At 38.2% G+C, this 27,465-nt stretch overlaps 1 protein-coding gene across 1 annotated transcript in view; it reads left to right on the top strand.

The window, feature by feature from the left end:
- Positions 1 to 27,465, top strand: part of side-VII (sidestep VII) — an 843,150-nt gene that overhangs the window by 673,056 nt on the left and 142,629 nt on the right. Inside the window, exons 6-7 of the mRNA XM_067139977.2 lie at positions 15,433 to 15,592; positions 25,388 to 25,681. Of these exons, the coding sequence (XP_066996078.2) occupies positions 15,433 to 15,592; positions 25,388 to 25,681 (454 nt within the window). The remainder of the gene's footprint in view (positions 1 to 15,432; positions 15,593 to 25,387; positions 25,682 to 27,465) is intronic.

Genomic DNA, 27,465 nt, shown 5'->3' with positions numbered 1-27,465 from the left:
CTCAAATGTTTGTCTTGGAATCACACAGTGATCAAAATATTTCAGTAGCCATCAGCCAATATCTCTATATGTGTTCTCCGAGAATACATTTGAGTTTATAAATTCACAAAAACATCACGTGCTATGATAAATAAATCTCAGTTTTTCACATCGATGCTCACAGAAGAAGGATTCAAATTCGTACAGTCCTTGTACTCAACATTGTTCCAACGTCGTCATTAAATCCTAATAACATGAGTCCTGCTAGTCTACTCCATTTTTGTCCACGTATTCATTTTTTTTATTTTTCGTACTGAGTACAGCATTCTCTACGTCACTGGTCTGAACAGCTTTTTGTGAAGTATACATATAATAATTTTGGTTATATCAGCCTCAGTGTTATATTATAGCAACAAAGCGTAAGATTCCCATTACGTACATGTATGACTTTCATTTAAATTCTACACATAATTTCTCACAGTTCAGCAATCCAATCCGATACATAACTTGATAAAGATACTTTAAACTTTTCGAGAATTCGTACAAGTGCGACCAACAGATATTATCATAATATTCCTCTTCTTTACCTGGAGACCTCTTTCCAGCAGTAAACGTTCTCGGAATGTTCTCTCATAATACTTTTTCGTAATATAAAAGGTGAAGTAAAATTCTTCCCCAATGAACTAGGCGCATCCTAATATATGAAGATTACGCAATACTGAAATAGTGAATATCAAAATATTTTGAAACTTATGTGACTCTTGACAGTTCTGAAGGATACGAATTCCTTTATCGACTGTACTAAACGTTCAGATAGTCCCAAGCAGAGTCTTCCTGCATAGGTGTCTAGGGTGTAGCTAGCTATCCAGCGAGAACGCATTGTATCTATGAAAAGGTTAATATTACTCTAGTGCAGCTTATGATGATAATTATTCGTAATTTTGAGGACGATGTACCTATTATGAAGACAACTGAATTGTATTCAGTATACCGCCACAGGAGTTTAAATAATTTCCCCTCACTTTTGCTCATGTTTGTGAAAAGTATACATCAACAGCTTTTTCTTTGATACCCTTAATTTTTCCATGGACACTTTCACAGATGCCCTGTATTATCTTACACTAATAACTAAGGATATATTTTCGGATATTTCCTTAAAATACACTGTATTTGGACGCTAATATACAAATTGCACATGTATTATATATAACACATGGATTTGTTATTGATATCAGATTCTGCTGATACATTCCTGATTAATAAATTTGGTAATAATAGTGGCAATGATTGTAGTTTATATTGTTAAGTATCATCATTTGATTCCAATCTTCTGCAAATACTTGAACATAAAGTAAACTGTATAACAATGAAATTTCATACCAAGTTAATCATCCAATCCGTTGTGAGTTCCGTGTTTGAGCAACATATTCATAACACTTTATAGTTTCTTTTCGTATTTAGCACTGAAGACAATTTTACTGTCAACACTATTTATTTTAAGCACATTCCGACGATCCCTTACAACAATACTCTAAGTATATATAATCATTCGCATATATTTAACTATTCATCCGACTCACAATTGCCTTCACATCGTATGGAAAAATTTAATTCTCCACCTATTGTATTTACACCACTCAGAGAAACATATTATCACTTCAACCTGCTTGAAACGTATAATCGACGAGATTGTCTTCTTTCTTGGGCTACGTATATATTTCTACAATAATCTCCTATTATGTGAGCGGATAACCTATTTCGAACTGTGATCAACATATAGCATCTGATCAGATGTTAAATATGCGTAATCTTGGTTAATTTTAAAGGTTAAAGAGAGAATATTCCATTATCTACGAAAATCAAATAACAGCAAATGTATATTGGTACTCATCATCAGGAATCATTTTTATGTCGACTGGAATAAATATATATTCATTCCTCATCATGGTTTATTCATTTCGGAAATATATTCAAGTTCCCCCCATCATCTTAGTGTAACATACCAACTTCTTCCATATTCAAGGTCCCCTTTTCTGGGCCATAATGTACTTGAAACAACTTAAAATTTATTAACACTGTAACAAAACCATAGTATAAGGCCCAACTCTACCTTGGTGTCTTCAGAATTTTCCCAAAAAATTGCATTTGGAACTCACTGGACCGTTCAAGTAAACAACAGAGACGAGTTACTTACCTCATAGGTCCAAAGAAGGAGCGTGAAAAACAAAAAACTGGGCGTAGAGGTTATGTGAATCAAAACAAGATAATGTACCGACTATAAAGGAAAAGATCGATTAAAATTTAAAATAATTTTAATGAATCAGGATTTCAATTCAAATGAACAGTAATAATACTTGGACTTACTATACGATGATTAAACAAATAGAGGAAAATGATTATTACTTTAAAAGAAATGGTAATATTAGTTGGGTCGACCCTTTGAAAATATAGAAAACAATCTTTTGGATCACACTCCTTGAAAACCAAAAATTATCAATCATTAAATTAGTTGAGTAGCAATGAATTAACTAACAGTAAATTGAGACTTGTTTCCCCTACACTTCTAGTATGAATTCAGCGAAATAACCGAACCGTAAATTAATATTACCAAGTTTTAGGTGAAATTAGAGGAAAATACTAAATAAAATTAAATCATAACGAATTGGAGGACGTATTTCAATTTAGGGGTTAGAATACAGTCGAGATCAACATAAACCAGAGCACAATACGTCTCGTCATACCGAACCAAAAAGATACAATCACCAGCAATCATCTGTTTTCCGTTAACAACAAGGAACACACATTTGTTTACGACTGTCACCCATAGAAACGGGTCACGTGACACGATATAAAAAAGATGGCTTCCAAATTCTTATTAGATAGTCATCGCCGAAACAACTCTAACTTACCGATTTTCATCAGTGATCCGTAAAATAACACATAACTAGGTGTTACAAGAAAGGTTTTGAAATTAAAAATGTACACTGTACATAAGAAATCCGAGTTCCGTTAAAAATGAAATAACAAGTTGTCAGATAAACGGATACCGAGCGAGCTCAAAATAATTTCACTTGATTGTAGTAAATTAAAACATTTTCCCAATTTAAATCTTTTACATAATTACGTCAAACTGAAGTGTCGTTGACATGCTCAAGATATCTCCGTAGGAAAAAGCAGTCATGCAGAGACCATGAACTGTACTTACAATTTTCCAAGGTTAAAATAAAAAAACCAGCAAACCACAATCCAAGTAGAATTTGTGGCCGGTTGACGACAAACTCAACCGGGATCGAAAATGTTCATCATCTTGCCTCTCCTTTCTCCTTATTGATTTATTTCTTAAATAAAATCCGCGACCAGGTACACAAGTCTTCTACAAGTCTCAAACAATTACCAAGAAAAAAACATCAAAATATTCTCGTACTCGACCGATAATTCCGCTGGCGACTCTGTAGTTCACTGTACACTCCCAGATGGCAGGAGAGTGTAGTTCAGATGGGAGACACAGTCCGATGATTAGCGCAATTGGATGTTGAACGACGTTTTGATAATTTCAAGTTGCACATACTCCAAAATACGTAATATATACGTTATAATACAAATAAAAATTATTAATAAATACATATAATTATATAAGCCTTAACTAGCTTACAATATGAGATATTCATACGATAAAATTCCCTTAATTCGGGAATTAATATGAGTCTCAGTCCATTCTCTAAACTCCACTGCACAAATGTTCATGTATTTGTCACCTCACAAATTACAATTACTTCGGTCTTGATTCTTGTATATATCATTTATACTCTGATTTCATGCCTTTTAATATCTTCCTTCATTTAAAATACTTTTAATTACTGAATTTCGTACAACGACTTTCATTCAGCTCCAACATATTTCTTAACCCTTTCCGGCCCTTAGCGCCCGAAAGCGCCCGGCTGCATTATCTGCATTCGTCTGCGATCTGTGAGATAGTTTTTTTTTATTTTTCTCTTCAGTGAAGTGTTTATATGGCATTTATGAACACGCAGTGCAATCTACAAGTCTTAGGAAATAAAGGAAGAGCGATAATCTGTCTTGACGTTGCCTAGGCAACGGTCTTGAACTTCCGCGAGCGCGGGTCAGCTGTTTCGTTCGTGAACATGGCGAGATTGAATATCGCGTATATTGAAACTGAGCTGAATATGGGCGAAAAAAGTGACACAGAATCCTTGACTAGGGGTGCATGTGAATTTTTAATGAGTGAATAATATATCAACGAAGATAATTTTAGTGATAACAGTGATATGAATGAAAACGAATAACGATAACTCGGACCTGATGGCGATGCCACGGCAATTCAGGTAACACAAATATTACGTTTCGTTACTCCGAATGATTAAATGGATGATGTTGAACCTGCGCATAATTCGGAAAGAGTATTAGGGGAAAGATTATTTTTTTACGTATGTTAAGAGGAGAAAAACTATTCAGTGACATAGCCTATTACTCATATAACATTGTAGCATTCAAACAGTCGCATTCCGGTAAAATAAAAACAGAATGGGAAGACACTTGCCCAGATGAAATAAAATCTTATATACATGGGCATCATTCTACTTCCAGAAGCACGTGATTATTGGTTTTGAGGGATTCAGACAACATAGGAATGTGACAAATGCTGACTGTCTCTGTGTCGAGTATCACAAGGAGGGGGGGGGTTGAAGAACACATTATGACTCAATAAACAGAGAAATGGATGTGATGGTATATTTTCTAATGTTATTGAAAATTTGAATTCATTGTGATCAATAGTTTTTACTGTATTTAACTTTATCTGAAACAATACGGACCGTTTCAGATTTTGCTAAATAATAGGTTGAAACCTGGGGATAAGCGGAGTGAAAATGCGGGCGGGAAAGGGTTAATATCCTTCATTTTAATTCTCTATACCTTTAATGACAATAAACGTCATTTATTACTCTATATTAATGTGTATTACCCTTCTTTAGATTTATTTTTATTTTATTTATTATTGAATTTCTTTACATGGCGGGGCTCAGGCTATGACGCCTGCTACTATTTTAAACCATACAATGATACACCTGCATAAACATAATATAGTGAGCGTTACAACTACTTAAATAAATAAAGGTAAGTTTAATATAATTTCAAGTACACGTAAAATGTAATTTAACTGAAATTTAAAGTATCATAAAAATAAGTTTAACATTTAAAATGAATGTATAGTATTTATTATTATTATTATAAAAAATATATCTCGAAAAATTTAAACTATAATGTTATTAACCTTACATTTACATTTTATTAATTTTAACATAATCTAACATTTGAGGATGCTTCTAAGAACAAATCAATCTCAATTTAGGTAAAATTTCTAGCACACTCTTATGAATAGCTTTAGGTTGCTTATGTCTCTAATTTCAGCCGGGAGAGAATTCCGGGAATGTATGGTCCCCGGTACAAATCAGTTGTAATACGTGGTGAGTGCGGATGGACAGCAGGGATCGAATTGTAGACTTTGAGAGTGCTCTATCTGAAGGAGGGACGTAGTTGAAATCTATTCTGAGGTAAACTGGTTTGACTGTTCGCAGTATTTTGAGCAGAAGAGAAACAGCATGGTACTTCTGTCTATCACATAATCTTAACCAACACAGCTGATGGAGGAATGGGCTGGTGTGGGAATGGAGAGGAACATTTAGAATGAATCGATTGCAGGTATTATGCGCCCGTTCATGTTTAGAACCAAGTGGACAACTTAGGTTATTAAAGACTACATCACCATAATCAAATATTGGTAGTATTAGTCCTTGAACGAGCAGTTTCCTGGTTCTGACATGTAGAAAGTCCCTCATTTTGTAGAGTGAGTGAAATCAACCGAATACACGTTGACAAATTTTTGTTACGTGTTCTGACCAACTTAAATACTTATCGAAAATTATTCCAAGGTTCCTAACGGAGTCTTTCAGTGTTAGAGGTGTTTCATTGATCTTGATAACCAGTATACTGATGCTTTCTAATTTGGCATGCGCTTTGTTAGATCCTATTATGATGGCTTGAGATTTTAATGGGTTTACCTTCGTGCAGTGGCTACTAGTACATTCGTTAATGTTACGTAGGTCTTCGTTTAAATTCATGGTTGCTTTTTGCATGTCATTCGACTTGGTATGAATATACAATTGGATGTCATCTGCGTATAAGTGATATTTACAGTTCGTCAGTTGTTCTGATAGGTCATTCATGTAAGGGAGAAGAGAAGGGGTAATAACACCCCCCTTGTGTACCCCTATCTTAGCATTTCGCCATCTAGACATATTATCTCCCAATGACACACATCGGTTACGTCCACTGAGATAGGAACGTACCCAGCATGATATATCATTAGAAAATTTCATCATTTCTAATTTGGCTAGTAAAATCTTTTTGTCTACGCAGTTAAATCACCCCTTGTAACGTCGAGAAGGGTTAGAACTGTCATTCGTCCTTTATCCATTGCTAGCTGAATGTCGTTAGTTACTTTTACTAATGATGTGTTGGTACTGTAATTTGATCTAAATCCTGATTTATATCTGTCTTGTAAGCCGTGTTGTAAAAGATAGTGTATCACTTCTTCGTGTACTAGATATTCCAGTACTTTTCCTAGTACAGGGAGGATACTAACAGGTCGGTAATAGTCAAGGGTTTTGGGGGTACTATTTTTCGGCAAGGATCGGATAATGGCATTTTTCAAGTTCTCAGGAAAGAGTCCCGTCATAAGAGAGGTTTGAATAATGTGCGTTATTGTAGGAAAAATTATGTCTAGAATTTTTCTTAAAAGGTGGTTTATTCCGTCGTGTCCAGCAGACCCTGATTTTATGTCATTGAGGGCGCTCTTTACATCACCTCGAGTCACATGAGAGAAGCAGAATGTTTCTCCGCCATGCTTTCCCTTTGAAGATATTCTGACATTAGTGGCTCTCGTGGTATTTCCGTTCGTCTCGACGTTTCTTGAGCTAAAATATTCATTCAGATCATCCAAAGGTACATTACAGTTACTATCCTTTGTCTTTGTTTTATTTAGACCCATATCGCGGAGAGTTTTCCATTCAACAGCAGAAAATGAAATGGCGTATGGCTTTTAGTGCCGGGAGTGTCCGAAGACATGTTCGGCTCGCCAGGTGCAGGTCTTTCGAGTTGACTCCCGTAGGCGACCCGCGCGTCGTGATGAGGATGAAATGATGATGAAGACAACACATACACCCAGCCCCCGTGCCATTGGAATTAACCAATTAAGGTTAAAATCCCCGACCCGGCCGGGAATCGAACCCGGGAGCCTCTGAACCGAAGGCCAGTACACTGACCGTTCAGCCAACAAGTCGGACTTCAACAGCAGAGTTATGTGTACTTAAAATTTCATAGGATTAGCGTATTTTAGCGTTTCATATCATCTGCGTTGTTTTATTTCGGAGTCTTTTATAGTTCTCAAAATTGTCATGTGCTGGATGTTTCACATAGTAACTATAGACTGCGTCCCTGTCTTTCATTTGATCTAGAATTTCTTGATTGAGCCAAGGGTTACAGGGTCGCTTTACTTGAGCAGTACGTAATGGGGCATGTCTGTCCTATAAAGTTACGAGAAGTTCATTAAAATGAGATATATTGTCGTCGATGTCCTTTATATAGTGAATTGTGTGCCAGGGTGTGCTCAGAGCGTCCTCAATGAGGGCTTCTTCGTTCAAATTTTTGAAATACCTGTATGTGATTATCTTAGGCTTGTATTTTAGACACTTCCAAGAGTATGCAGCGTAAATCATATTATGGCGGGAAAGGCCTCGGACAGGCATCCGTCCATGTGACAATATACGGCCATTATTATTCACAATGATTACGTCCAGGAGTGTGTGCGAGGTTGTAATATGGTGTGTGGGATGTAAGGGCAGAATTGTCATATTAATGGATTCAAACATGAATTTCAGTCGCCTAGTCTCAGTAGTTCCATTTGTCAGGTCAGTGTTGAAGTCTCCCATTAAAATCGCATGTTCATACCTGGATATTAAATCCTGTAGCACTTTCTCCAGATCCGTGATGTTTCCAGTCTTCGGTGGGCGATACACTACACCGGGAAAACACTGCGTACCACGAACTTCAATTTCTAGGAACAAAATCTCTGGTCTGTGAGAATATTCAATTGGCGATTTAAATATTACCTTATATTTCAAATCATCACGTGCGAATATTCCGACTCCGCCTCCAGGCTTTCTCTCTCTATCGTTTCTAACTAAAATGTATCTACACATTTTAACCAGTGCTGAAGGGATAGACTGACGCACCCATGCCTCTGAAATCATAATAGCATGCAGATTACAGGTTGAAAATATTTCGGAGAATTCTGAGAAATGTGGGACAATGCTCTGTGTATTGATATGTGCTATTTGTAGGGAAGTATGGTAGGGAGCAAGAACGTCTTTGAGACGGTTAGCGGTATTCTGCGATGCGGCTGGCACGACGGGGTAATGACCTGCCTTGGAGAGTGGTGAAAGGAGGCTGAAATTAGAGACATTTGTTTCCTGGTTGCTTAATGCAGGCAACTTGAAAGTTAAATTATGACAACTGATAGTAAGAAGTACCTACTGCAACTATAAGATTAGTACCTAAATCAAAACTACAGCAATGTGGAAAATTAACTTAAGTGAATTTCAATAATTACGTCAGTCCTTATATTACAGAGATTCTGCTCATGACTAGTGAATACTGTACAAATCTGAACGATTAGTTATGGCTATTTTACGGTTCCCTTTACATATGATCCCATCTCTAGACCATATGTTCTGGACGGTAAATTTTGCGACTGGGTTCTGAAGAAGTCTGAGTCTTGCTGGAGTTAGGTCCCCTCGGATGGTTTTATTGGAGCCTTCAATATTATTTTTGTTCGTGAACATAGCGTTTCTCTTACGGTATGATACAAACTTGACAATTATAGGTCGCGGACGCCCGTTCTAATTTTTCCCAACCCTGTGAGACATATCAATATCATTCACATGTCAAGAACTAAGTTGTCAATGCTTATTTGGTACTGTTCCAAACAGTCGGTTTTGTCCCGCAATACAATTTTTTAAATCACTGATTGTTTTGTCCCGATCCTCCAGAGCCTTTCTAAGTTCTTCAATGACACTCCTATTAAAATTAATAGTCGCCATTAATTGTTCAAGAACTGGCTTTGTTTCCTGGTCCTAAATTAGGTTGGCAAGCGTGCCAAGTGATTCCTTGCTGCTCAGCGCTTCCTGTACGGTCTGCCTAATTATGGCTTCCATTGGCACTTACTTCACCTTGCGTGGCATTATTACTTTATTAAACTTTTGCCTTTTGGTTTTACCAATCACTTCACTAACACTCACTCGGAACCACTGCACTGATAGAGATTATGTAATTCACTCTGAGCTGCCACACTACGAGAATACACCGGCTAAATTCACGTTCGCCACGAGCCTCGTATTCTGCGTCTATGCACTGTCCGCCATTACTCTTGTTGTTCGTTGAAATGTGGGCTGCTGGCGAGGTGTGCAAGCTTAAGCTCACACGCCCTGGTTCGACCTCAGGCTTAATGTTACAAGGGGGTTCATATTTCAGACCCAAGTTCAATACCCAATAGTACAAGCTTAACCGAAGAGACTCAATTTCGACGCACGGGCTAACCGCATAAGACTGCAAGTTTAACTTTACATGCTCGGATTCGATTCTAGTCTTAACCTTACAAGGGAGTTAATTTTACAAACCAAATTTCGATATCCAAGAGTGCAAGCCCAACCTAACAGACTAAAAATTCGACACCTGGGCTAACGGCATAAGAAGGCAAGCTTAAACCTACAGGCTCGGATTCGATCCCAAAATTGCAACTTGCAACTTAGGGCCTATTTCTTTTATGGGCCTAACCTTTGGGAACTGACGAAAGGCCTATTAGGCAAGATGGTCGCTATACACTATTCTTACGGACCTAAGTCCAGAGAGCTACGTCAGGGGTTCACAATTTGAGAATGGGGTTAGGGAGGTGATGTAATGGCTAAAATGTATGCATTGCTCATATAGGACTACTTTTTTAAGTAATCTGAAGACCTTGGACCTGAGCTACTACTTCTGAACAAGATGGCGACTCTCGGTATTAGGGAGATGGCATAAGGACTAAAGCGTGTTCATTGCTCTTATGGGTCTAACATTAGAGAGCTACCTCAGGGCCTCACAGATTAGCTACTATTCTCCAACAAGATGGCGACTATGGGAATAGGAAGGTTTCGTAAGGGCTAATGCCTAAAAGGCTAAAGGGCACTAGTATACGAAAGGGCAAAGGGCACTAAAGAGCTAAAGGGCTAATGTGCACTAAAGGGATAAATGGCTCTAAAGGGCTAAAAGGCACTAAAGGGCATTAATGGCTATGATCAATGAAGATCTAAAGGGCTAATGGACACCAAAGGGCTAAAGAGTTCTTAAATACTACAATGCAATAAAGGACTTAAGGGCACTAATAGACTAAAGGGCTAAGGGCATTATGATCTAACGGGCCCTAAAGGGCTATTGGGCACTAAAGGGATAGAGGGATCTAAATGGCTACAGGGCTCTTAAGTACTAAAGGGCTAAAGGGCACTTAACGGCTAAAGGCCTAAAGGGCTCACGCAGACACTAAACTCGTTAAGGGCACTAAAGAAAACTAAAGGACATTAAAGGTCTCTAAAGAGATAAAGGGCACTAAAGAGATAAATGAGTCTAAAGGACTAAACGGCACTAAAGGGCATTAATAGCTAAGATCAACGAAGATCTAAAGGGCTCTAAAGGACTAATGGGCACTAAAGGGCTAAAGGTTTCTAAAGGACTACAATCCACTAACGCCAGCCCCGTGGTGTAGGGTTAGCATGCCTTCCTCTCGCCCGGAGGCCACGGGTTCGGTTCCCGGCCAGGTCAGGGATTTTTCTCTCAACCTAAGGGCTGGTTCGTGGTCCACTCAGCCTATGTGATTAGAATTGAGGAGCTATCAGACGGTGAGATGGCGGCCCGGTCTCGAAAGCCCAGAATAACGACCGAGAGAATGCGTCGTACTGACCACACGGCCCCTCGTAATCTGCAGGCCCTCGGGCTGAGCAGCAGTCGTTGGGAAGGCCAAAGCCATTTCAAGGGCGTTAAGTGCCGTGGTTTTGGTTTTCTTACAATCCACTAACGGGCTAATGGGCACTAATGGACTAAAGTCCTGAGGGCTTTAAGATCTAAAGGGCTCTAAAGGGCTAATGGGCACTAAAGAGCTAAAGGGTTCTAAAGGACTAAAATGCACTAAAGGGCACTAATAGACTAAAGGGCTAAGGGCATTAAGATATAAAGGGCTCTAAAGGGTTAATGGGCACGAAAGGGATGAAGGGATCTAAATGGCTAAAGGGCAGTAGTTGGTTAAATATGTAAGGGGCATCAAGGGACACTAAATGGTACTATTGGGCTTAAGGACTCTGTTTCTGATTTTAACTTTAGAGCGTATAGATTTGAACTCTAAGGACTTGTAGCAGAGAATAAACCCTTGTGTTCAGAACACACTCGAATCCTTAATCTACTGGGATAGCTTTATCTAACGCATGGCTCTGGAGGGCTACTTCTGGGACTCGGATCTGGGCGACCGCTGAGTCAACTGCGCTAGCTTGTGAGCTAATGCGTAACGCTCTGTTTGTTTAGTGCCTGGAACATTCAAGTTTTGATTTTAACTTTTCGATCTTGTAAATTTGAACTGTAGAGTATTCTAGGCCATAATGTTTACATCACTTAGCGATTGAAACTTGGTGTTCGCACCCGGAAACCATTCGTGCTACAACTGTACAGGCTGTATCTTCTACTGATGAGATGAGTAGCTTAGGAAGTATAGCGGTGGTCTGGTGTGTAGCATTTGGTGAGGCCTGGTGCTGGACTTTTGACATGATACTGTATAGTCGACCTGCGGATTTGGAGATTTACTTAAGATGATATCCAATTTTAAAATCCAAACTTCTTCCGAGTTTTAAAGCGGCCTAGCTGGGAGGATAAACATTTGTAAACTGCACGGTTATCAGACAGCGGTGATGTTGAAACTTAGCAGTTTATCAAGTCTATGGATTTCCCTGGACCGAAGACTAGTGGAAGCTAACAGCTACCACAGCAAACACGCAAGTGAATTTGGAACTGCAAACAGACACTGACATGGTACATTTCATAAAATCATTTACAGAATTTAAGGCTTAAGTCTTACAGAGCAAAATGTTGGTTCTACGAGCAGACTGAATAGAATTGTAAGTTTTTCTGTGACCGAAAATACTTACTTAAGATGATATCCAATTCCGAATACATTACAGACACCCATTCACCACTCGAGTTTGTAAACGTCCTAGTTGAGGGATAAGCCTCTTGAAATCTGCACGGCCGTCAGACCGAAGGCTAATTTAAGAATCACAGACAGACATAACGTTAAAAATTAGCAGCATATCAAGTCTATATAGACTGAATTAGCGTGAGTAGCTCAGGAGGTAGAGCGCTGGCATTCTGACCTAATGGTGGCGCTTCATTTCGGTGGTATTTAAAGACGCTAGCGTCGTGTCAGTATATTCGAAAAGAAGAGACTTTGCGGAACAAACTTCAAGCATCTCGGCGTTTCTGAAAACCGTAAAAGTAGTTCGTGAGATGTAACATCCAATGGCATGGTTATAATCTTTTACTGCAATAATGCACAGTAATGTATGCCTAGCCACAATTGTGAAAGTGCCAGCCTGCTTTAATTTAAGGAAGTTTAACTCTTCAGTAAGTACCTGCTTCATACGTGCTTGCTTCCAAAGGACGATATATCACGTGCCCGTCCTCTAGCCTTAACAATTTACTGACTACAGCCTACGTACGTAATTCGCGTATTCAGAATTATGTTCTATGTGTTCAGTGCAATTTAAAAACTCGACTACTGCCCGCGCGACAACTGGGCTGTGGATATTGTATATGTAAACTATCCACCAACCACCAATCACCACTGATCTGCATTTAGGGCAGTCGCCCAGGTAGAATATTACAGAATATTACCTGTCTGTTGTTTACCCACATTTTTGTTATATAATTGCGAATAATTTAGAATTTTATTGAATATTTCTTTTCGTAATTTATTCCAATCCCGAACTCCTCTTCCTATAAACGTTCTTTTCTCCAATTTGTCATCTTGAATTCCAAATTTATCTTCTTACTTTGATCTTTCCTACTTTCAAACACTATTCAAATTTATTCGTCTACTGACGACATTCCACGCCATTTCACCAATGACAGCTGGGGAAAAAAACTCTGTCGAGCAACTCGTCTCCTTTATGCCGAGTCATCCTAGCCCAAACTTTGCAACAGTTTTCCATTTCTCGAATCAGGTAATTCTGACGAGTTTCCGATACACTGGAACCGTACTCTACTTGTGGTATTACCAAAGATTTATAAGCCCTCTCTTTTACATGTCCACTACAACCTTTAAATACCTTTCTTGTACAATCCCGTTTATGTGATTATTTCCAATACTACTGCTTTGAGGAATTCCCCTCTTATGATTACAGAATCAGGTAACAATGCTCCATGTACTCCAATTCTCAAGTTCTATTTTCTAGGAATTTAGCCGCCCATCCAAGCACTCTTTGGTCTAGTTCAATTGCATTCGTTTTTGACAGTCGTCTCCCATGATCTACTCTATCATTTGCCTTAGTTACGTCAATCACGATATAGTCCATTTGACCTCCTGGATCTAAGATATCTTTCTATATATTAATATCTAGTAATATCTAGGTACTTACAGTGATTCCCATAAGGAACATTCATCCCATTAACACAGTAAAGAAAATTTAGGGGATTTTTCCTATTAATGAATTTCACAACCAGAATTCTCACCGTGATATTCACGTATCATTGCCTGATGTACGTCTCACAACGTTGTGAAGGTCTTTTTACTATTGCTCACAATTTTTTACTTATTTATTACTCCATATCGCATAATATCATGCTCAAAAACCCGTATCCCTGATTCCAGTTCTTTACTCACAGCATTCATTTATATACAGTATATCTATATATAAGTGAAGAATATATAAAGTCCCAATACTACTGCCCTGAGGAATCCCCCTCTTATGATTACAGAATCAGATAATAATGCTTCACGTACTCTAAATCTCAAGTTCTATTTTCTAGGAATTTGGCCACCCATTCAGGCACTCTTTTATCTATTTCAATTGCATTCGTTTTTTACAGTCGTCTCCCATGATCTACTCTATCATTTGCCTCCTGGATCTAAGATATCATTCTGGAATCCTACAACTTGAGATTCAGTGAATATCCTTTCCTAAACCAAAACTGCCTTTCATCGAACCAGTTATTAACTTCGCACACATGGCTAATATAATCAGAAATAATGCTTTTCCAAAGCTTTCATACAACTGATGTCACACTGATTGGCCTTTATTTTTCGGTTTTATGCTTATCACTAATTCCTGCATGCACCGGGGCTACTATAGCAACTCTCCATTCGTTTGGTACGGCTCCTTCATGCAAACAGTAATCAAATAAGTACTTCGGATATGGCACTATTTCCCAATCAATTTCCTTCAGTATATCTCCAGGAATCTTACATTTCCAGTGTTTTTCTGTGCCTATGATCGAGATAAAACCTGTAACGTAAAAGGACTGACTGCTGGTTTTTGGATCCCAATAATTCTTTACGTTGAAAATTTCTGATCTGATTTTGTCTAGGTGATGTATTTCACATTTAGGATACAGGTGGAATGGCTAGTACCAAATCAGTGGATCACGGCGTCCCTGTCAATTTTCAATATGGCAACCAATCTCCAAACAGATAGGCTCCTATTAGCGAACGCCACTACAACCTTCAGCGTCATAATTTAAATTTAAAATTTAAAACTTAAAATTTTACGTTTTAAATGCCCTTATCATTATATTTTTTTCATAAAATTCGATGCCTACACTGGGAATTATTTGTCGTGAAGAAATAAAATGCATGCATATGGAATTTAGCTATTCCTGTGTAGGTCATGAAGGCCAAGGTAGAGGTTTCCAGTATTTATAACCCTGGCATTTAGTGGATACGAGTAGTTATGTCTGTACACGCCCGTCCTTGCTCTCCGGAAGTAACCTGGTGTAGGTGGATATAAATGTGCGTCTGCCTCATCCCTAACGACTTCTTGACGGGGAGTCGAACCTACGATCTCCCATGTGAAGTATCGACACACTGACCGTGGCTGCTAGGCATCCCGCTACACATATAGATAAAAACCTTTATTCAAATGAAACTCTGAAGTCTCTCGATGTCCATGTTTCATACATTCGTTCCTTTAAAAGTTCTCAGTGCAACACATTTGTGAAAATTCATATTATGGTTTATGAGATTTAAGATATCAAGATAAGATTACTGCTTTCTCTACCAATAGAGAGTTATTTTTACTGTTTCAGGGAAGGCTTCTGAGTCACAACACGGCCCAAGGAATCATTATAAGCAACCAGAGCCTAGTACTGCAAGGTGTCAGCCGCTCGAGTGCAGGAAACTACACGTGCGTGGGGTATAACGCTGAAGGAGACGGAGAAAGCAAACCCTTTTATCTCAACGTCATGTGTAAGTATGATTTCCACTCTCCCAACGACTCTTCAGTTCTGTGTAATTCTTAGTGGTTCATGGTGTGGTTTACTGCAGTTACGTCCTAGTTCGTGAGCCCTGAGTGTCACAAAAAGTATTCCGTAGGGTCGGGATCCCAGTTGCTGTGGAACAGGAGTGGGAATCTCCTTGCCCTCATGTGGTTAAGACTGGGAGTATACAATCCACCAATGGTCCCTGTTTCGTTAGAGGAGGATTTCTCACTGGTGCTAATAGTGTAAGGCAGAATCCTACTTCACAGAAACTTACTGAGTTCAGAATGTTTGAAGGATGTATAACTGCCGAGTGACGGAGACCCATTTTCATTTAACAGGCAAGGGACTTCTAGGAAACAACTTGGCGAACGAAATGGAATTCTATGGGGTCAATATTAATGTGACTCTTGGAAGGAAGTAGAACTGGTTGAGTCAACAAAGTTAACGAGCCTAGTTGATGGGAGATAGGGAGTAAGAGACAAGAGATTTATTTGTGCTCTTAAGAAGCATTAGAAGGGGAAGGCCAATGTACGAGGTAGAATTGTTCATCAGGTACACCATACCCTGCAAAATAATTCCTGTAACGCACGTTAATGAGTAAATAATGTGGGCATATTTAGTGGTTCGAGAAATTAAGACGACGGTGTTCACAGTGTATTCATCACGAGAGGGAGCAGGTGAGGATTAAGTAGGCAAATTTTATGAAGTTCTGAGTAACATCGTAGTCAGGGTCCACATGGAGGACAAGATAGTACTCATTTCAGTGCGAGGATTGGAAACAGAACTAAGGGATATGAGAGTGCGATGGCTAAGTGTGGGAAAGATATTGAAGCAAATTGGAATGGGAAAAATAATTCTGTGCTAATATGGAATTAAGACTTGTGAAGTCATGCTCCAAGCCAAAGTCACATATGGGGAGAGGTGAATAGAGGCAGCTGACCCATAATGGACCTGACTTCGAATTACAGAAGATCTGTTAGGGATGTATAGTTATTCCAGGGAATTTCCGATGATCTGATCTGCAGTGAACTGGGTATCACTAAGCCCACGATAGAGAAACTGAAGTCCATCGGCAGATGAATAAGTGTCCAAAATCTCCATGATAAGGAATTTCGATAGAAGAACATCGGTATGATTAATGAAAAGTTCCTAAGGGTAGACAATCGCCACGTTCAGGAAATAGAAAGTGAAGAGATAGCATTCAATGTTTAAGTAGTAGAAAAAGGCGAGAGAGCTCCCTGGAAATTGCTTATTCTGATTAATGATGGGACAGCTTGTAAAGATTTATTCATTTATTTACTTACTAGCTGATGTGCCCGTGCTTCGCTACGGAATTCTCAGAAAAACTATATTTGTGCTTTTCCCAACTGAAGTCAACATAGATCATTACAATGACGTCAGTAGGAATGTAGCGATTAAAAGCAATGTTATATAAAATACTCGATCAAATAAAAAAATCGCACATTTTCTCACTTTTAACGAACAGTGCAAAGTTCCAGTGCTGGAATGACCAGGCGGCAGACAGCCGCGAACGCTTTTCTGCTCATTCTAACCAGTGCCTCAGAGTAGGGATTGAATGGCTGGGGTACTATGATGAACCAGTGTGTTACGTACCAGCAGTTTCAGAAAATTTATGAACCAGAGGAATGGCAAGATAAAGAAGAAATTTATCTAACTCTCCAGATCTTTCCCGCCAATTTTCAGGCAGCAGTAATCCCATCTATCTAAGATGAGTGGCAGCAGAAGACACGAAACACATTACAAAAAACAATGATCAATATCATTTTATTGTTGATCAACATTATGAGCTTGCTATATATTGTAGGCCTTCACACTTATTTTTCTTCCGACTCTGTGATATTATGGAATAATATAAAGTAATTTATAGTGTAGACTGTAGTTCCTTATTCCCTACGTTATATACGATTTTCATTAAAATCTATTTAGCCATTTTCTCGTGACTCGGCGCTGATATGGACTTAGCAACAAAAACCCAAATGCGTGAGTATCTCTGTTATCATAGCCAATAAGGTAAGAAAGTATAAGGCATAAACGATAGGAAATCTAATACTATATAAGTTTACCGATAGGACCACTAATAACAAATATTTGAGAATTACATTTTAGGCCTTCCCCTAAACTACCATTTCACTCAGCGTTAATAAAACTTTTTATGGCCTGTATTGTAGCGAATTATTCCCCGACTTTACACACTGACCTTTATTAAATTCTCTTCAGCCGTTTTCTCGTGATGCGCGTACATACATACAGACATATAGACAGAAATTACGGAAAATTAAAGAGTGCATTTCCTTGTTACTGTGGACACGACCGATACAGAAATAAAATTATTTTTAAATTTTGAACAATGTACGGACAAAACTTTTATTTTCTACGAGTATATTTATTTATTTATTTATTTATTTTTTTTTTTTCGTGTGGCTTCCAGTGTCGGGAGTGTCCGAGGGCATGTTCGGCTCTTCCGATGCAAATCCTTCCATTTGATATCCAAGGGGCTGCATGCGCGTCGGGATGTGAGATGGTGATGAAATAGATTTAGGGAGAGGGTGAAATTCCGTATCTACACGTAACCTATTTTGTCAAATAATACCAAGGGTTCGGCGTTTAACCTTAATGCCCCCATCAGACGGACGAATCATGATTAACACAGCCCTATGCTCTCACTCCGTAGGAATAGTGCGGAGAGGTTTGGAATTTAATCCAGGCTTTTGGCACAAATCTAGTGATTATAAATGGTATACTACCAACTCTCCCAACCTGCCGGCCAACAATCTGATATCAAATGATTTTTCACCAATGAGACTCACTCCGCCTGACCACTGTGTCAGACCACGTGTACTTCAAGCCTTAATTACCGGCGGGTGCTTGTAAAGGAAGAAAGGAAGGCGTATCAGAATACGATGTAGACAGGGAATTATACAAAAATGAAAACAACAGTCTGGATTGTAACAAAGAATCTTTGAAAGGAAGGGAAAAGTGTATTGGGTAGTGTTTTGGATAAACCAGGCAAACTCATTGTTGATCCTAGTGAATCAGTCGACAGCTGGAAGAAATATTTTGAGTATCCTCTCAATGCAAAAGGAAATCTTTCTGTTTGAACTAAAAAATCAATTGAGTTCATAAGGAGGAGAACAGCGAAGGCAATGGAAGAACAGAAATAAACTATATTTTCATAAAGCGGCACGGGTAGATGAAATGAAGCCAGAAATTTTGGAATGTACCGGGAACAAAGGGACTAAATGGGTTCGTGGAGTAACAGGTTTAGCATGGAATATAAGATACCTTTGTTTGAACGGGGGCAGTAATTGCACTTATTTACAAGGTAGCGGAAAAGAAAGGATCGAAACAGCTATCGAGGTATTTCATTAATAATTATGCCAGGCAAGTTTTTCACAGCCGTTTTGGAAAGGATGGTGCGATCAATGGTGAGGAGATAGTTTTATGGAAACCGGTATGGTTTCTGATCGCAGGTGGGCTCTCAGGACGAGGTTTTCAGTATACGACATGTAACTGAAAATGCTTTAAGAGGAATAGACAGTTATGTTTATCTTCCGTAGACCTAGAAAATGCATACGACAGAGTACCAAGGGAAAGGATGTCAGCCGTACTGAGGGATCATGAGATCAGGGGTAGGACATTTGCTGGCAATCAAAGGCAGTTGTGTTGACAATCGGGTCGCAGTGACAACTGATGGCAGAATGAGTTCTTGGTTCGAAGTACTTACGGCGGTTAAACAAGGCGTTGTTCGCAGCGTACATGGATCATTTAAAAATAGATATTAAATCACTGGGAGGGATTGAGTTGGGTGTACATTTAGTAAGCATGTTGATGTGCATGGATCATTTAAAAATAGATATTAAATCACCGGGAGGGATTGAGTTGGGTGTACATTTAGTAAGCATGTTGATGTGCATGGATCATTTAAAAATAGATATTTAATCACCGGGAGGGATTGAGTTGGGTGTACATTTAGTAAGCATGTTGATCTTTGCCGACAACATGGTTTTAATTATAGACCGTGCTAAAAGCCTGCAATCTAATATCCTGGTGCTTGAAAAGAGGCGCATTGAATATGATATGAGCGTTACTATTTCTAAGATGTAAGTCATGTCAGTAGAGAAGAATCCTAATAAGATTTGTTAGGAGGATATTATGGAAAGAGTGATGAAAGAAGGTGCGGGCATGATGGGTGGATATAACACAGTCAGAGGATTAATTTAAAACTTTAAAATTGGAGCTATATTTCTTTCTATTTCTTTTTTTCTTTTCAGGTTTTAAACATTTGCACTTTGCTGAGCAAATAACAATAGATCACGAACTAGACTAGCTCGTAATCTTGCGTGACAAAATTAGAAAAAACAACTACCATTTTCAACACGAGCTTGAACCTCCCAGATCACAAACTTTACCTGAGCACAACTGTTTCCTTTTAACCAACAGACAAGGAGATGGATCTCCCAATTTCTTTTACAACACTAGGAGACAAAGTATCCAAAATATGCTATCGTACAAGAGCACCAGTGCTCCACAAGATTTATCTAGGAGACTACATTTATAGCCTTACAAGGGCACCATTCAGCCTTTACATTAATAGGAAGAGCGTCCTTGCTCTATGAATTTACACTTAAGGATCTGTTTTCAAAAATTCACACTCTCTAGGCCTATCAAAGGCATAACCTACATATAGCAAAATCAAACAGTATTCACTGTTTTAATTGCTCAACAGTCTGATATCCTTGACATGAAAAGAATGACATAGGTTTTAACAGGAGTAACACGCACCCATTCTACCACGCCTTTGAATAAAAACAAAAGGTTAAATTACTGGCCCAAAAACCAAAATGGTAAGAGGCGAACACTTGCAATCCTAGAAATTTACATTAAATGCATAAAACCCTATTTGGGCTTATGGCCCGACGTTACAGAGGCTATGCCTATACTATGGAGGTGACTATACGGAAAAAATAGTTAAGTTAAAGAAATTACAAGATAGAAAAGGTTACACAATCTTAGTCACCTCACAACCAAGTTGAGAGGGAACACAAGAGGGTACATCACTCTCTATTCCCTGATATCAGATAAGTTCTTTCGGTTTGCTTGAAATTTACATTTTAGAAAATGAAGTTACATTACTAAAGATTTGAAACCTTCCCCTCGATCTAGCTTTGAAAGACTATCAGATTCTAAACTGGATTTACCATTACCTTTAGCTGGTGGACCTCCCGAAGATGGACGAGGCGCCCCGCCTCCTTTATAAACACACTCTAGACGGAAGCGATGACTAAAACAACCTGGTCCGAAAATGTGCCACTTTTTATAGCCGTGGGAAAAGTTCCAGAAAACTCTGGGCTAAGGCCTTGACACACCCCCAATTCTCATTGGATAATCAAATAAATACAAAAAAATTTCATTGGTGATTAAATACATAGGGTAATTCCGGGAGAGTTGCCGCACATTTTATGTCTTTTGTTATATCTCGGTATAATTACTTTAAAAATTGTTGCAAATTCATCGAGCATAATTTGAAAATATGTACATTTGATCAGGGATGAACACAATACTGGCAATTGAAAGTAACTGGGAGAAAGGAGGGAACAAAGTAATTGTTTAATCTGCGGCGTCTCTCCCTGGATCCCGGTATAGATGCCGACTTTGCTCGGGAGAGATGCCGCAAGTAAAATAATTAATGACAAAATCAAATTTAAGCCAATTTCTTCAACTTTAATATAACCGAACACTAGAACGTACTACAAGACAATTATATCCACATAATATAATCATTCAATGGAAAAAATCTATCTGATAATTTACAACATTAAATTAATCATATTTTAATTTCCATTTACTATAAATGTGCATGTGCAATGGATTCTTCACTGTGTTATATAAAACCCCACGGCACTTAACACCCTTGAAAGGGCTCTGGCCTGCACAGCGACCACTGCTCAGCCAGAAGGCCTACAGATTACGAGGAGCCGTGTGGTCAGCACGACGCATCCTCCCGGCCGTTATTTTGGGCTTCCGAGACCGGGGCCGCCATGTCACCGTCAGATAGATTCTCAATTCCAATCAAGTAGGCTGAGTGGACCTCGAACCAGCCCTCAGGTCGAGAGAAAGAACCCTGACCTGGCCGGGAATCGAACCCGGAGCCTCCGGGCGAGAGGCAGGCACGCTATCCCTACGCCACGGGACCCTTGTGTTATATAAAGGAAATATCAAAATCATAATGAATATAATTCTGTCCTGACACAGTAATTTGGAAACATGTCTAAGGCAGGATTCTTGAATCAAAAACTGATGTTTATCCTCTTACAAGTTTTTACAGATTGTTTCTTAAAACTTTGCTCTCTAGCGATTTTGCTGCAACAGTCGTTATATGTAGAGCAAGATTCATGCAGTCACTGTTTGTAACTCAAACACTGGATACAGTCATCCTTTTTTTAATATCATTTTGACTTCGGTGATTATTGGACCCAGAGAGCCCTTTTCCAGATTTCGTGACTGCATTCTAAGTTTCAGTGTTCGTTCCGGAATTTTGTAGTATCATTCTGCCTCCATGACCAGTATTTCCTTGGCTTTCAGTCTTTTAACAGCCTCTCTTAAATTTTCCTGTGTCCATTGAGGTCTTTTAACAGTGCCCTTACTTTTATACTGAGCAGGAATGTCGCAAATTTTTATTGCTGAAAATAATATAATTTTATATAATAAAATAATGTTACCAATGAAATTAATAAAAATAGATTATGTATATCAAGAATCGTGAGACGATAAAATATTCGAATAAAATACCGGTACACTCTGAATAGTATTGAATGTTTCCAGATCGCTTGTAGAATCTGATAGCAATGAGGCATCTCAGCCGGATTGTTGTGCGGCAACTCTCCCAACTATCAGGGAGAGACGCCGCACCCTCCTGTTTTCATACCAAAAGGCTATCATGGCCCAAAATTAGCTTACTATCAACTACAGTTATGCTTCTGACGTCTACTGTACTAAAAACGTCTGATTTAAGCATTTGAAGCCAACTTAATATACAATAAATTAACACACGCAAAAACTTTGTCAGGAGGAAACATGTACTCGCCTCATGATATCGGCTATAATTGGCGTAATATAGAGCAAATTTCGTCACACTCGCAGACAGTAGTTCTTCCTTAGAAACTGAAAAACCACACATATTGCCATCTAGCTGTACCGATGGGAACCTTTAGCTACAGTGTATGCGGCATCTCTACCGGGGCGGCATCTGTCCCGGATTTACCTTACATAAAATGTTTGATTGGTCAACGCCTTGAGTTGGCGGGAAGAGGCAGAAGTGTTAATAACTTTTGAAAATCAAAAAGCAAACACTAAAATAGTTCATCTTCACACCAGGGGGCACAATATAACTTTATAGTAGCGACATCTGTTGAGAAATGTTGAAACTCCTTGTCCTAGTTGCTGCAAGTTTTATATTTTAATGGCGTTCTCCAAGGCGCTTAATTTAAATGCGCGGGGTGGGTGTATCTCCGGTACAAGATGGAATGCCAGATATGGAATACGAAATTGGAGAAAGGTGAATCACTTCAAGCACTTCGGATATATGAGTATATTGTCCCAGGATGGTGGTATATTAGATGAAATGAATCATCAAGGTGCCGCAAAGCTAATGCAGTTGCCATCAACGGTATTCGGTTAGAAAAAGCCAGCTCTCGGGCGAAACTAGAATTAATTCGGTCTCCTTTCATACCGACTTTACTGTACGGGAGTGAAGATGAATGGACTCAGGATATATTACTTATAAGCTGGAAGTAACATGAATGTAGTAAGCATAATTGCTGGTAATATGAAATGCATTCAATGGCATGAGGGTACTCAGAATAAGGAGATAAAGACTGAATTAAGAATGAAATCCTTGGAAGAACCTATACGTACAAATCAGCTTTGGTTGTGGGACATGTGAGGCGAATAGAGGAGGCTCGATGCCTAGGAGAATAATGCACTCCGCCGTAGAGAGTAAGAGAAGTAGGAGAAGACAACGGTGACGATGGTTAGACCTAGTTTTTAATATGTTGTTGATGAGGGGTTTGGAACTTGGTGACATCACAGAGCCAATGCAATTAAGGTATTGTGGATTATCATGGTTAATTCAAATTGGCTTGCATACTGAACTCTGATAGGCATACCAGTCTATAGTGAAGATAGGCCTGTATGTACTGTATGTGTGCCTTCAGCTAACAAGCTGCAAGATTTACAGCGTCCTCTGTTGTGAATGAAAGACTGCATAGTGTAATCTCCTGTCAGTTTAACTTTAGATTTTTTGCACCGATTTGGTATATGGATATGAAGACACCGCTTCCAAAACTGCTTCCTTCCACCTTTAAAAACTGAAGTAATGGTTGTATTGGTCTCTCAACAAACTCTTCTAACAAATCCATTTCATGGCTTAGCTTGCTATTTCTCTGCGTAACAAAGCTTCTAAGATGATGTAATTTTTCAGAAACTCTCCTTCCACCATTAATGCTGCTCCAAAACTATCTCTTTCCCACATGAATTATTTTCAGAACTTCTTCAATCCATAGGCAAGATGAATATTATTTGTTGTTTTGGTTCCAAAACTTTCTCCATCCTTCTTTTAATTTTTCCTTCAAGGTCAATTTAAGTTCATGTTTTCAACAATTACTAACACTGTATAAAATAGATTGCTATCATCTCCCGGCAGAGGACGGGAGAAACTGAATGATTCGTTGAAATGGAGAAAAATCCAAGATAAATATTGGAGGTAATGGTACCTATATTTTTAATACTGAGCGTGCGAGTCCAAATACTTTAAATAATTGCATGTAAACTGAATAGTCGGCATAAATGAGACAAAATAATATCAGTATTGATTACTTGTAATTTATTTCTCTTCAGATATAGGCCTATACTCGCTATTCTTCCAGGATGTAATATAAAAACAGTGTGTTTGTAGTTGTGGTAATTTGACAATACATGATATACGAAAATTTCATGCAGCCTATTATGCCAAATATTCAAAAATAGACGAAGATAAATTAGGGTTCGAGTGGAGAAATATGAATGATTTGTCATTCTATAAAGATGCTATGTAGGGTAATTCAGACTCCAATGAAGACCACGAGGAATTACATCATCCCATTGAAGAAGACTATGACCTGAGGAATTGAACTGTTGTATTGTGTTTTCATTTAATGCTCAAACATTTTCCATAGCAAATGAAAAATCCAATATGTTGTCAGTAAGAAACGCGTGCTTAATATTATAAGTACAATCTGAGTTTCAGAAAGCTATTGTAATATTTTACAGTTTTACGGAAATGATAATAGTATTTAATATTCGTGAATTCTGCTTGCAAGAATGAAATTATTATAATATTACTTGAATCTAAATGATAAAATCATTTACAAAACTCTCTCATTCCAGTGTACAATTCCAAAACCTTCTACATCCAACCAAGAATCTTTAATAACTTCGCAAATATAGAGCCTTGATTTTCGTAATAAATGTTTGTTCCCCCGTCTATAAAACTTTAAAAAGTTGGCCACTGCCAGCAAACGGAAAAGAGTTATTAGTTTTCCGCGATTTTTCACAAAATCATTTATTTAGGATGTAGACAGTTTTGGAAGTGGAGTCTTCATATGGTAACAGAAAAACATTATAAAATATATTTTAAGTGCGTAAAGAAATATCACGCCTCTAACATGGAAAGTGATATTCATCCATATGACTGTACACTACTAATACGATGCCGTCTTTCTAGATGCTCCAACCTGTAAACCAAACCAGAGCCGGATACATGGCATAGCGAAGCAAGAGAAGGCCAACATCTCTTGCGAAGTAGAAGCAAATCCACCGCAGGTTACGTTCCGTTGGACCTTCAACAATTCTGCTGAGAGCCTGGATGTATCTGCTGCCCACATCTCCCGCAATGGTACTACCAGTTTCGTATCGTATACTCCTATGACCGAGCTGGATTACGGAACATTATTATGTTGGGCATCAAACCGCATAGGTCATCAGAGAGTTCCTTGCGCCTTCCACATCATTGCAGCAGGTCAGTGCTATTCAGGCATCACTTTATTGCAAAGATCTACTTTTGAAACTGGGTAAAGAATTCGTACGAGGACGAATTAAACTTTTGCATAATTTTCTCGTAGTTGTCAAAAGAATTCCTATAGGTGCTACTCACTATTGAAATCGTAACCTAACTCTCAACAAGACCTCTCTTCCTTCATCGACTTTCTTTTCCACTATCACTATATTCTCTAGTATGTTCATCATGAATTGTTGCATATGTTCTCTAATTGAATAAATTTATTGAATTCCTGGATTACTTCACATTTAAAATAAAGTTAAAATTAAGTAATTTTTCATTAGTACCAAGCCAGTGAACGATAATGAGGGAAAATCAACATCATTTTAACATTACTACATTTTAGAATTCCAATTTTATTACTTTTATATATATCAAGAGATGAATGAGAGGTGGTACATGGCATGGGCCAAGGAAGGGTAAACCAAGGTAATTTCCACCCTAACTCACGTATGTTCCATTTTCTAAATGGACCCCTCCCTGAGCGATGTATGATAATTAAGGAATATACATGATAAATGCTACGATCACAGTTGACTAGATTGAACATGAAATGCATTCATAAAATGGAATTCAGTATGAGGTGAAATTTAATTACATTTCAGAATGCTTCCGGCAAAGATTGACTACTGCATTTCTAAGGAAATTATATTGATTCTCCCGGGTAATCATAGATATGAATATAGTCTTATAGACCATATAACTTCTCAAGTATATCTCAAACGACAGTAAAATAATGAAACAGGCTTCTTTCACAGAATTATTTTTATCTGAATCCAAAGTAACCAGGCTATTTTAACAGGTCTCATAATTGAAAGTGCTGAATTTGTACCTTGTATTTGAACGTTTTATAGCTATTTCCTTGACTAGGAAGTATTACATGCCTGGTTAATCACCGTAACATTAGTTAGGAGCCTAGACGCTCCCGGTACGCTGTGGGGAAGCTGAAGGATGCGCAGAAAAATTGTTACGCAGTACAAGCTGATGAAAACTTCTACCATGTCAAAACCTAACATTTCCCATGGTTCTAATTAGGCAGGAGAACTTTCTACTCCAGTTCTGAGTGAAAAGTTTAACATATATTGAGGTATAACGACTCCGCAATAATTACAGAATGCGTAGCCGAACTTGTTATATTGTTGGGAATTTTGTCACCATTACATTAATGAGCACGAAATAAACTTTTCCCTCTCAAAAGCAAAATGAGTATTAGGAAACATTTCGAAGTACTGGACACTTTTATCAGGATATTATTCTTTCCAGATAAACATGATCATACCGCTCAGTTGTCTAAATCATTAACTGATACACGATGAGAGTAGCCTATGTTTAATATATCTTCTGTGTGATATAGAAAGAACCTTGAAACTAGATGCACCATCTTTGTTTAACAGCTAGGTGTAGACCGGATAAATGAATCCCTTATCTACCATTATTAATGGAACGGAAACAAAAGTTCTTATTGGGCATTATTATACGTGCCATAGAAGTATCATTTTTATTGTGAAGATGCAGTGGAAATAAATGTTGATGAATTCAAACGACGTTGTTTAAGAATATATGTAGGTCAAAAGTGCTTAACCTATGCTCTTTTTAACGAATTACTTATATTTTCATTCCGTTATCAATTACGGTGTTAATGTTATTTTAGATTGAATTTTGAAAGAATGGAAGACTGAAAATTGATTCAAACATTCATAAAATGTAAAACTTACCTTTCTGAGAAAAATATAGGGGAAAATATT

This window comes from Anabrus simplex, chromosome 2 (genome assembly GCF_040414725.1).
Source record: "Anabrus simplex isolate iqAnaSimp1 chromosome 2, ASM4041472v1, whole genome shotgun sequence".
NCBI classification, from domain to species: domain Eukaryota; kingdom Metazoa; phylum Arthropoda; class Insecta; order Orthoptera; family Tettigoniidae; genus Anabrus; species Anabrus simplex.
Note: the sequence above shows the minus strand (reverse complement) of the source record. Positions and strands in the feature narration are given on the sequence as shown.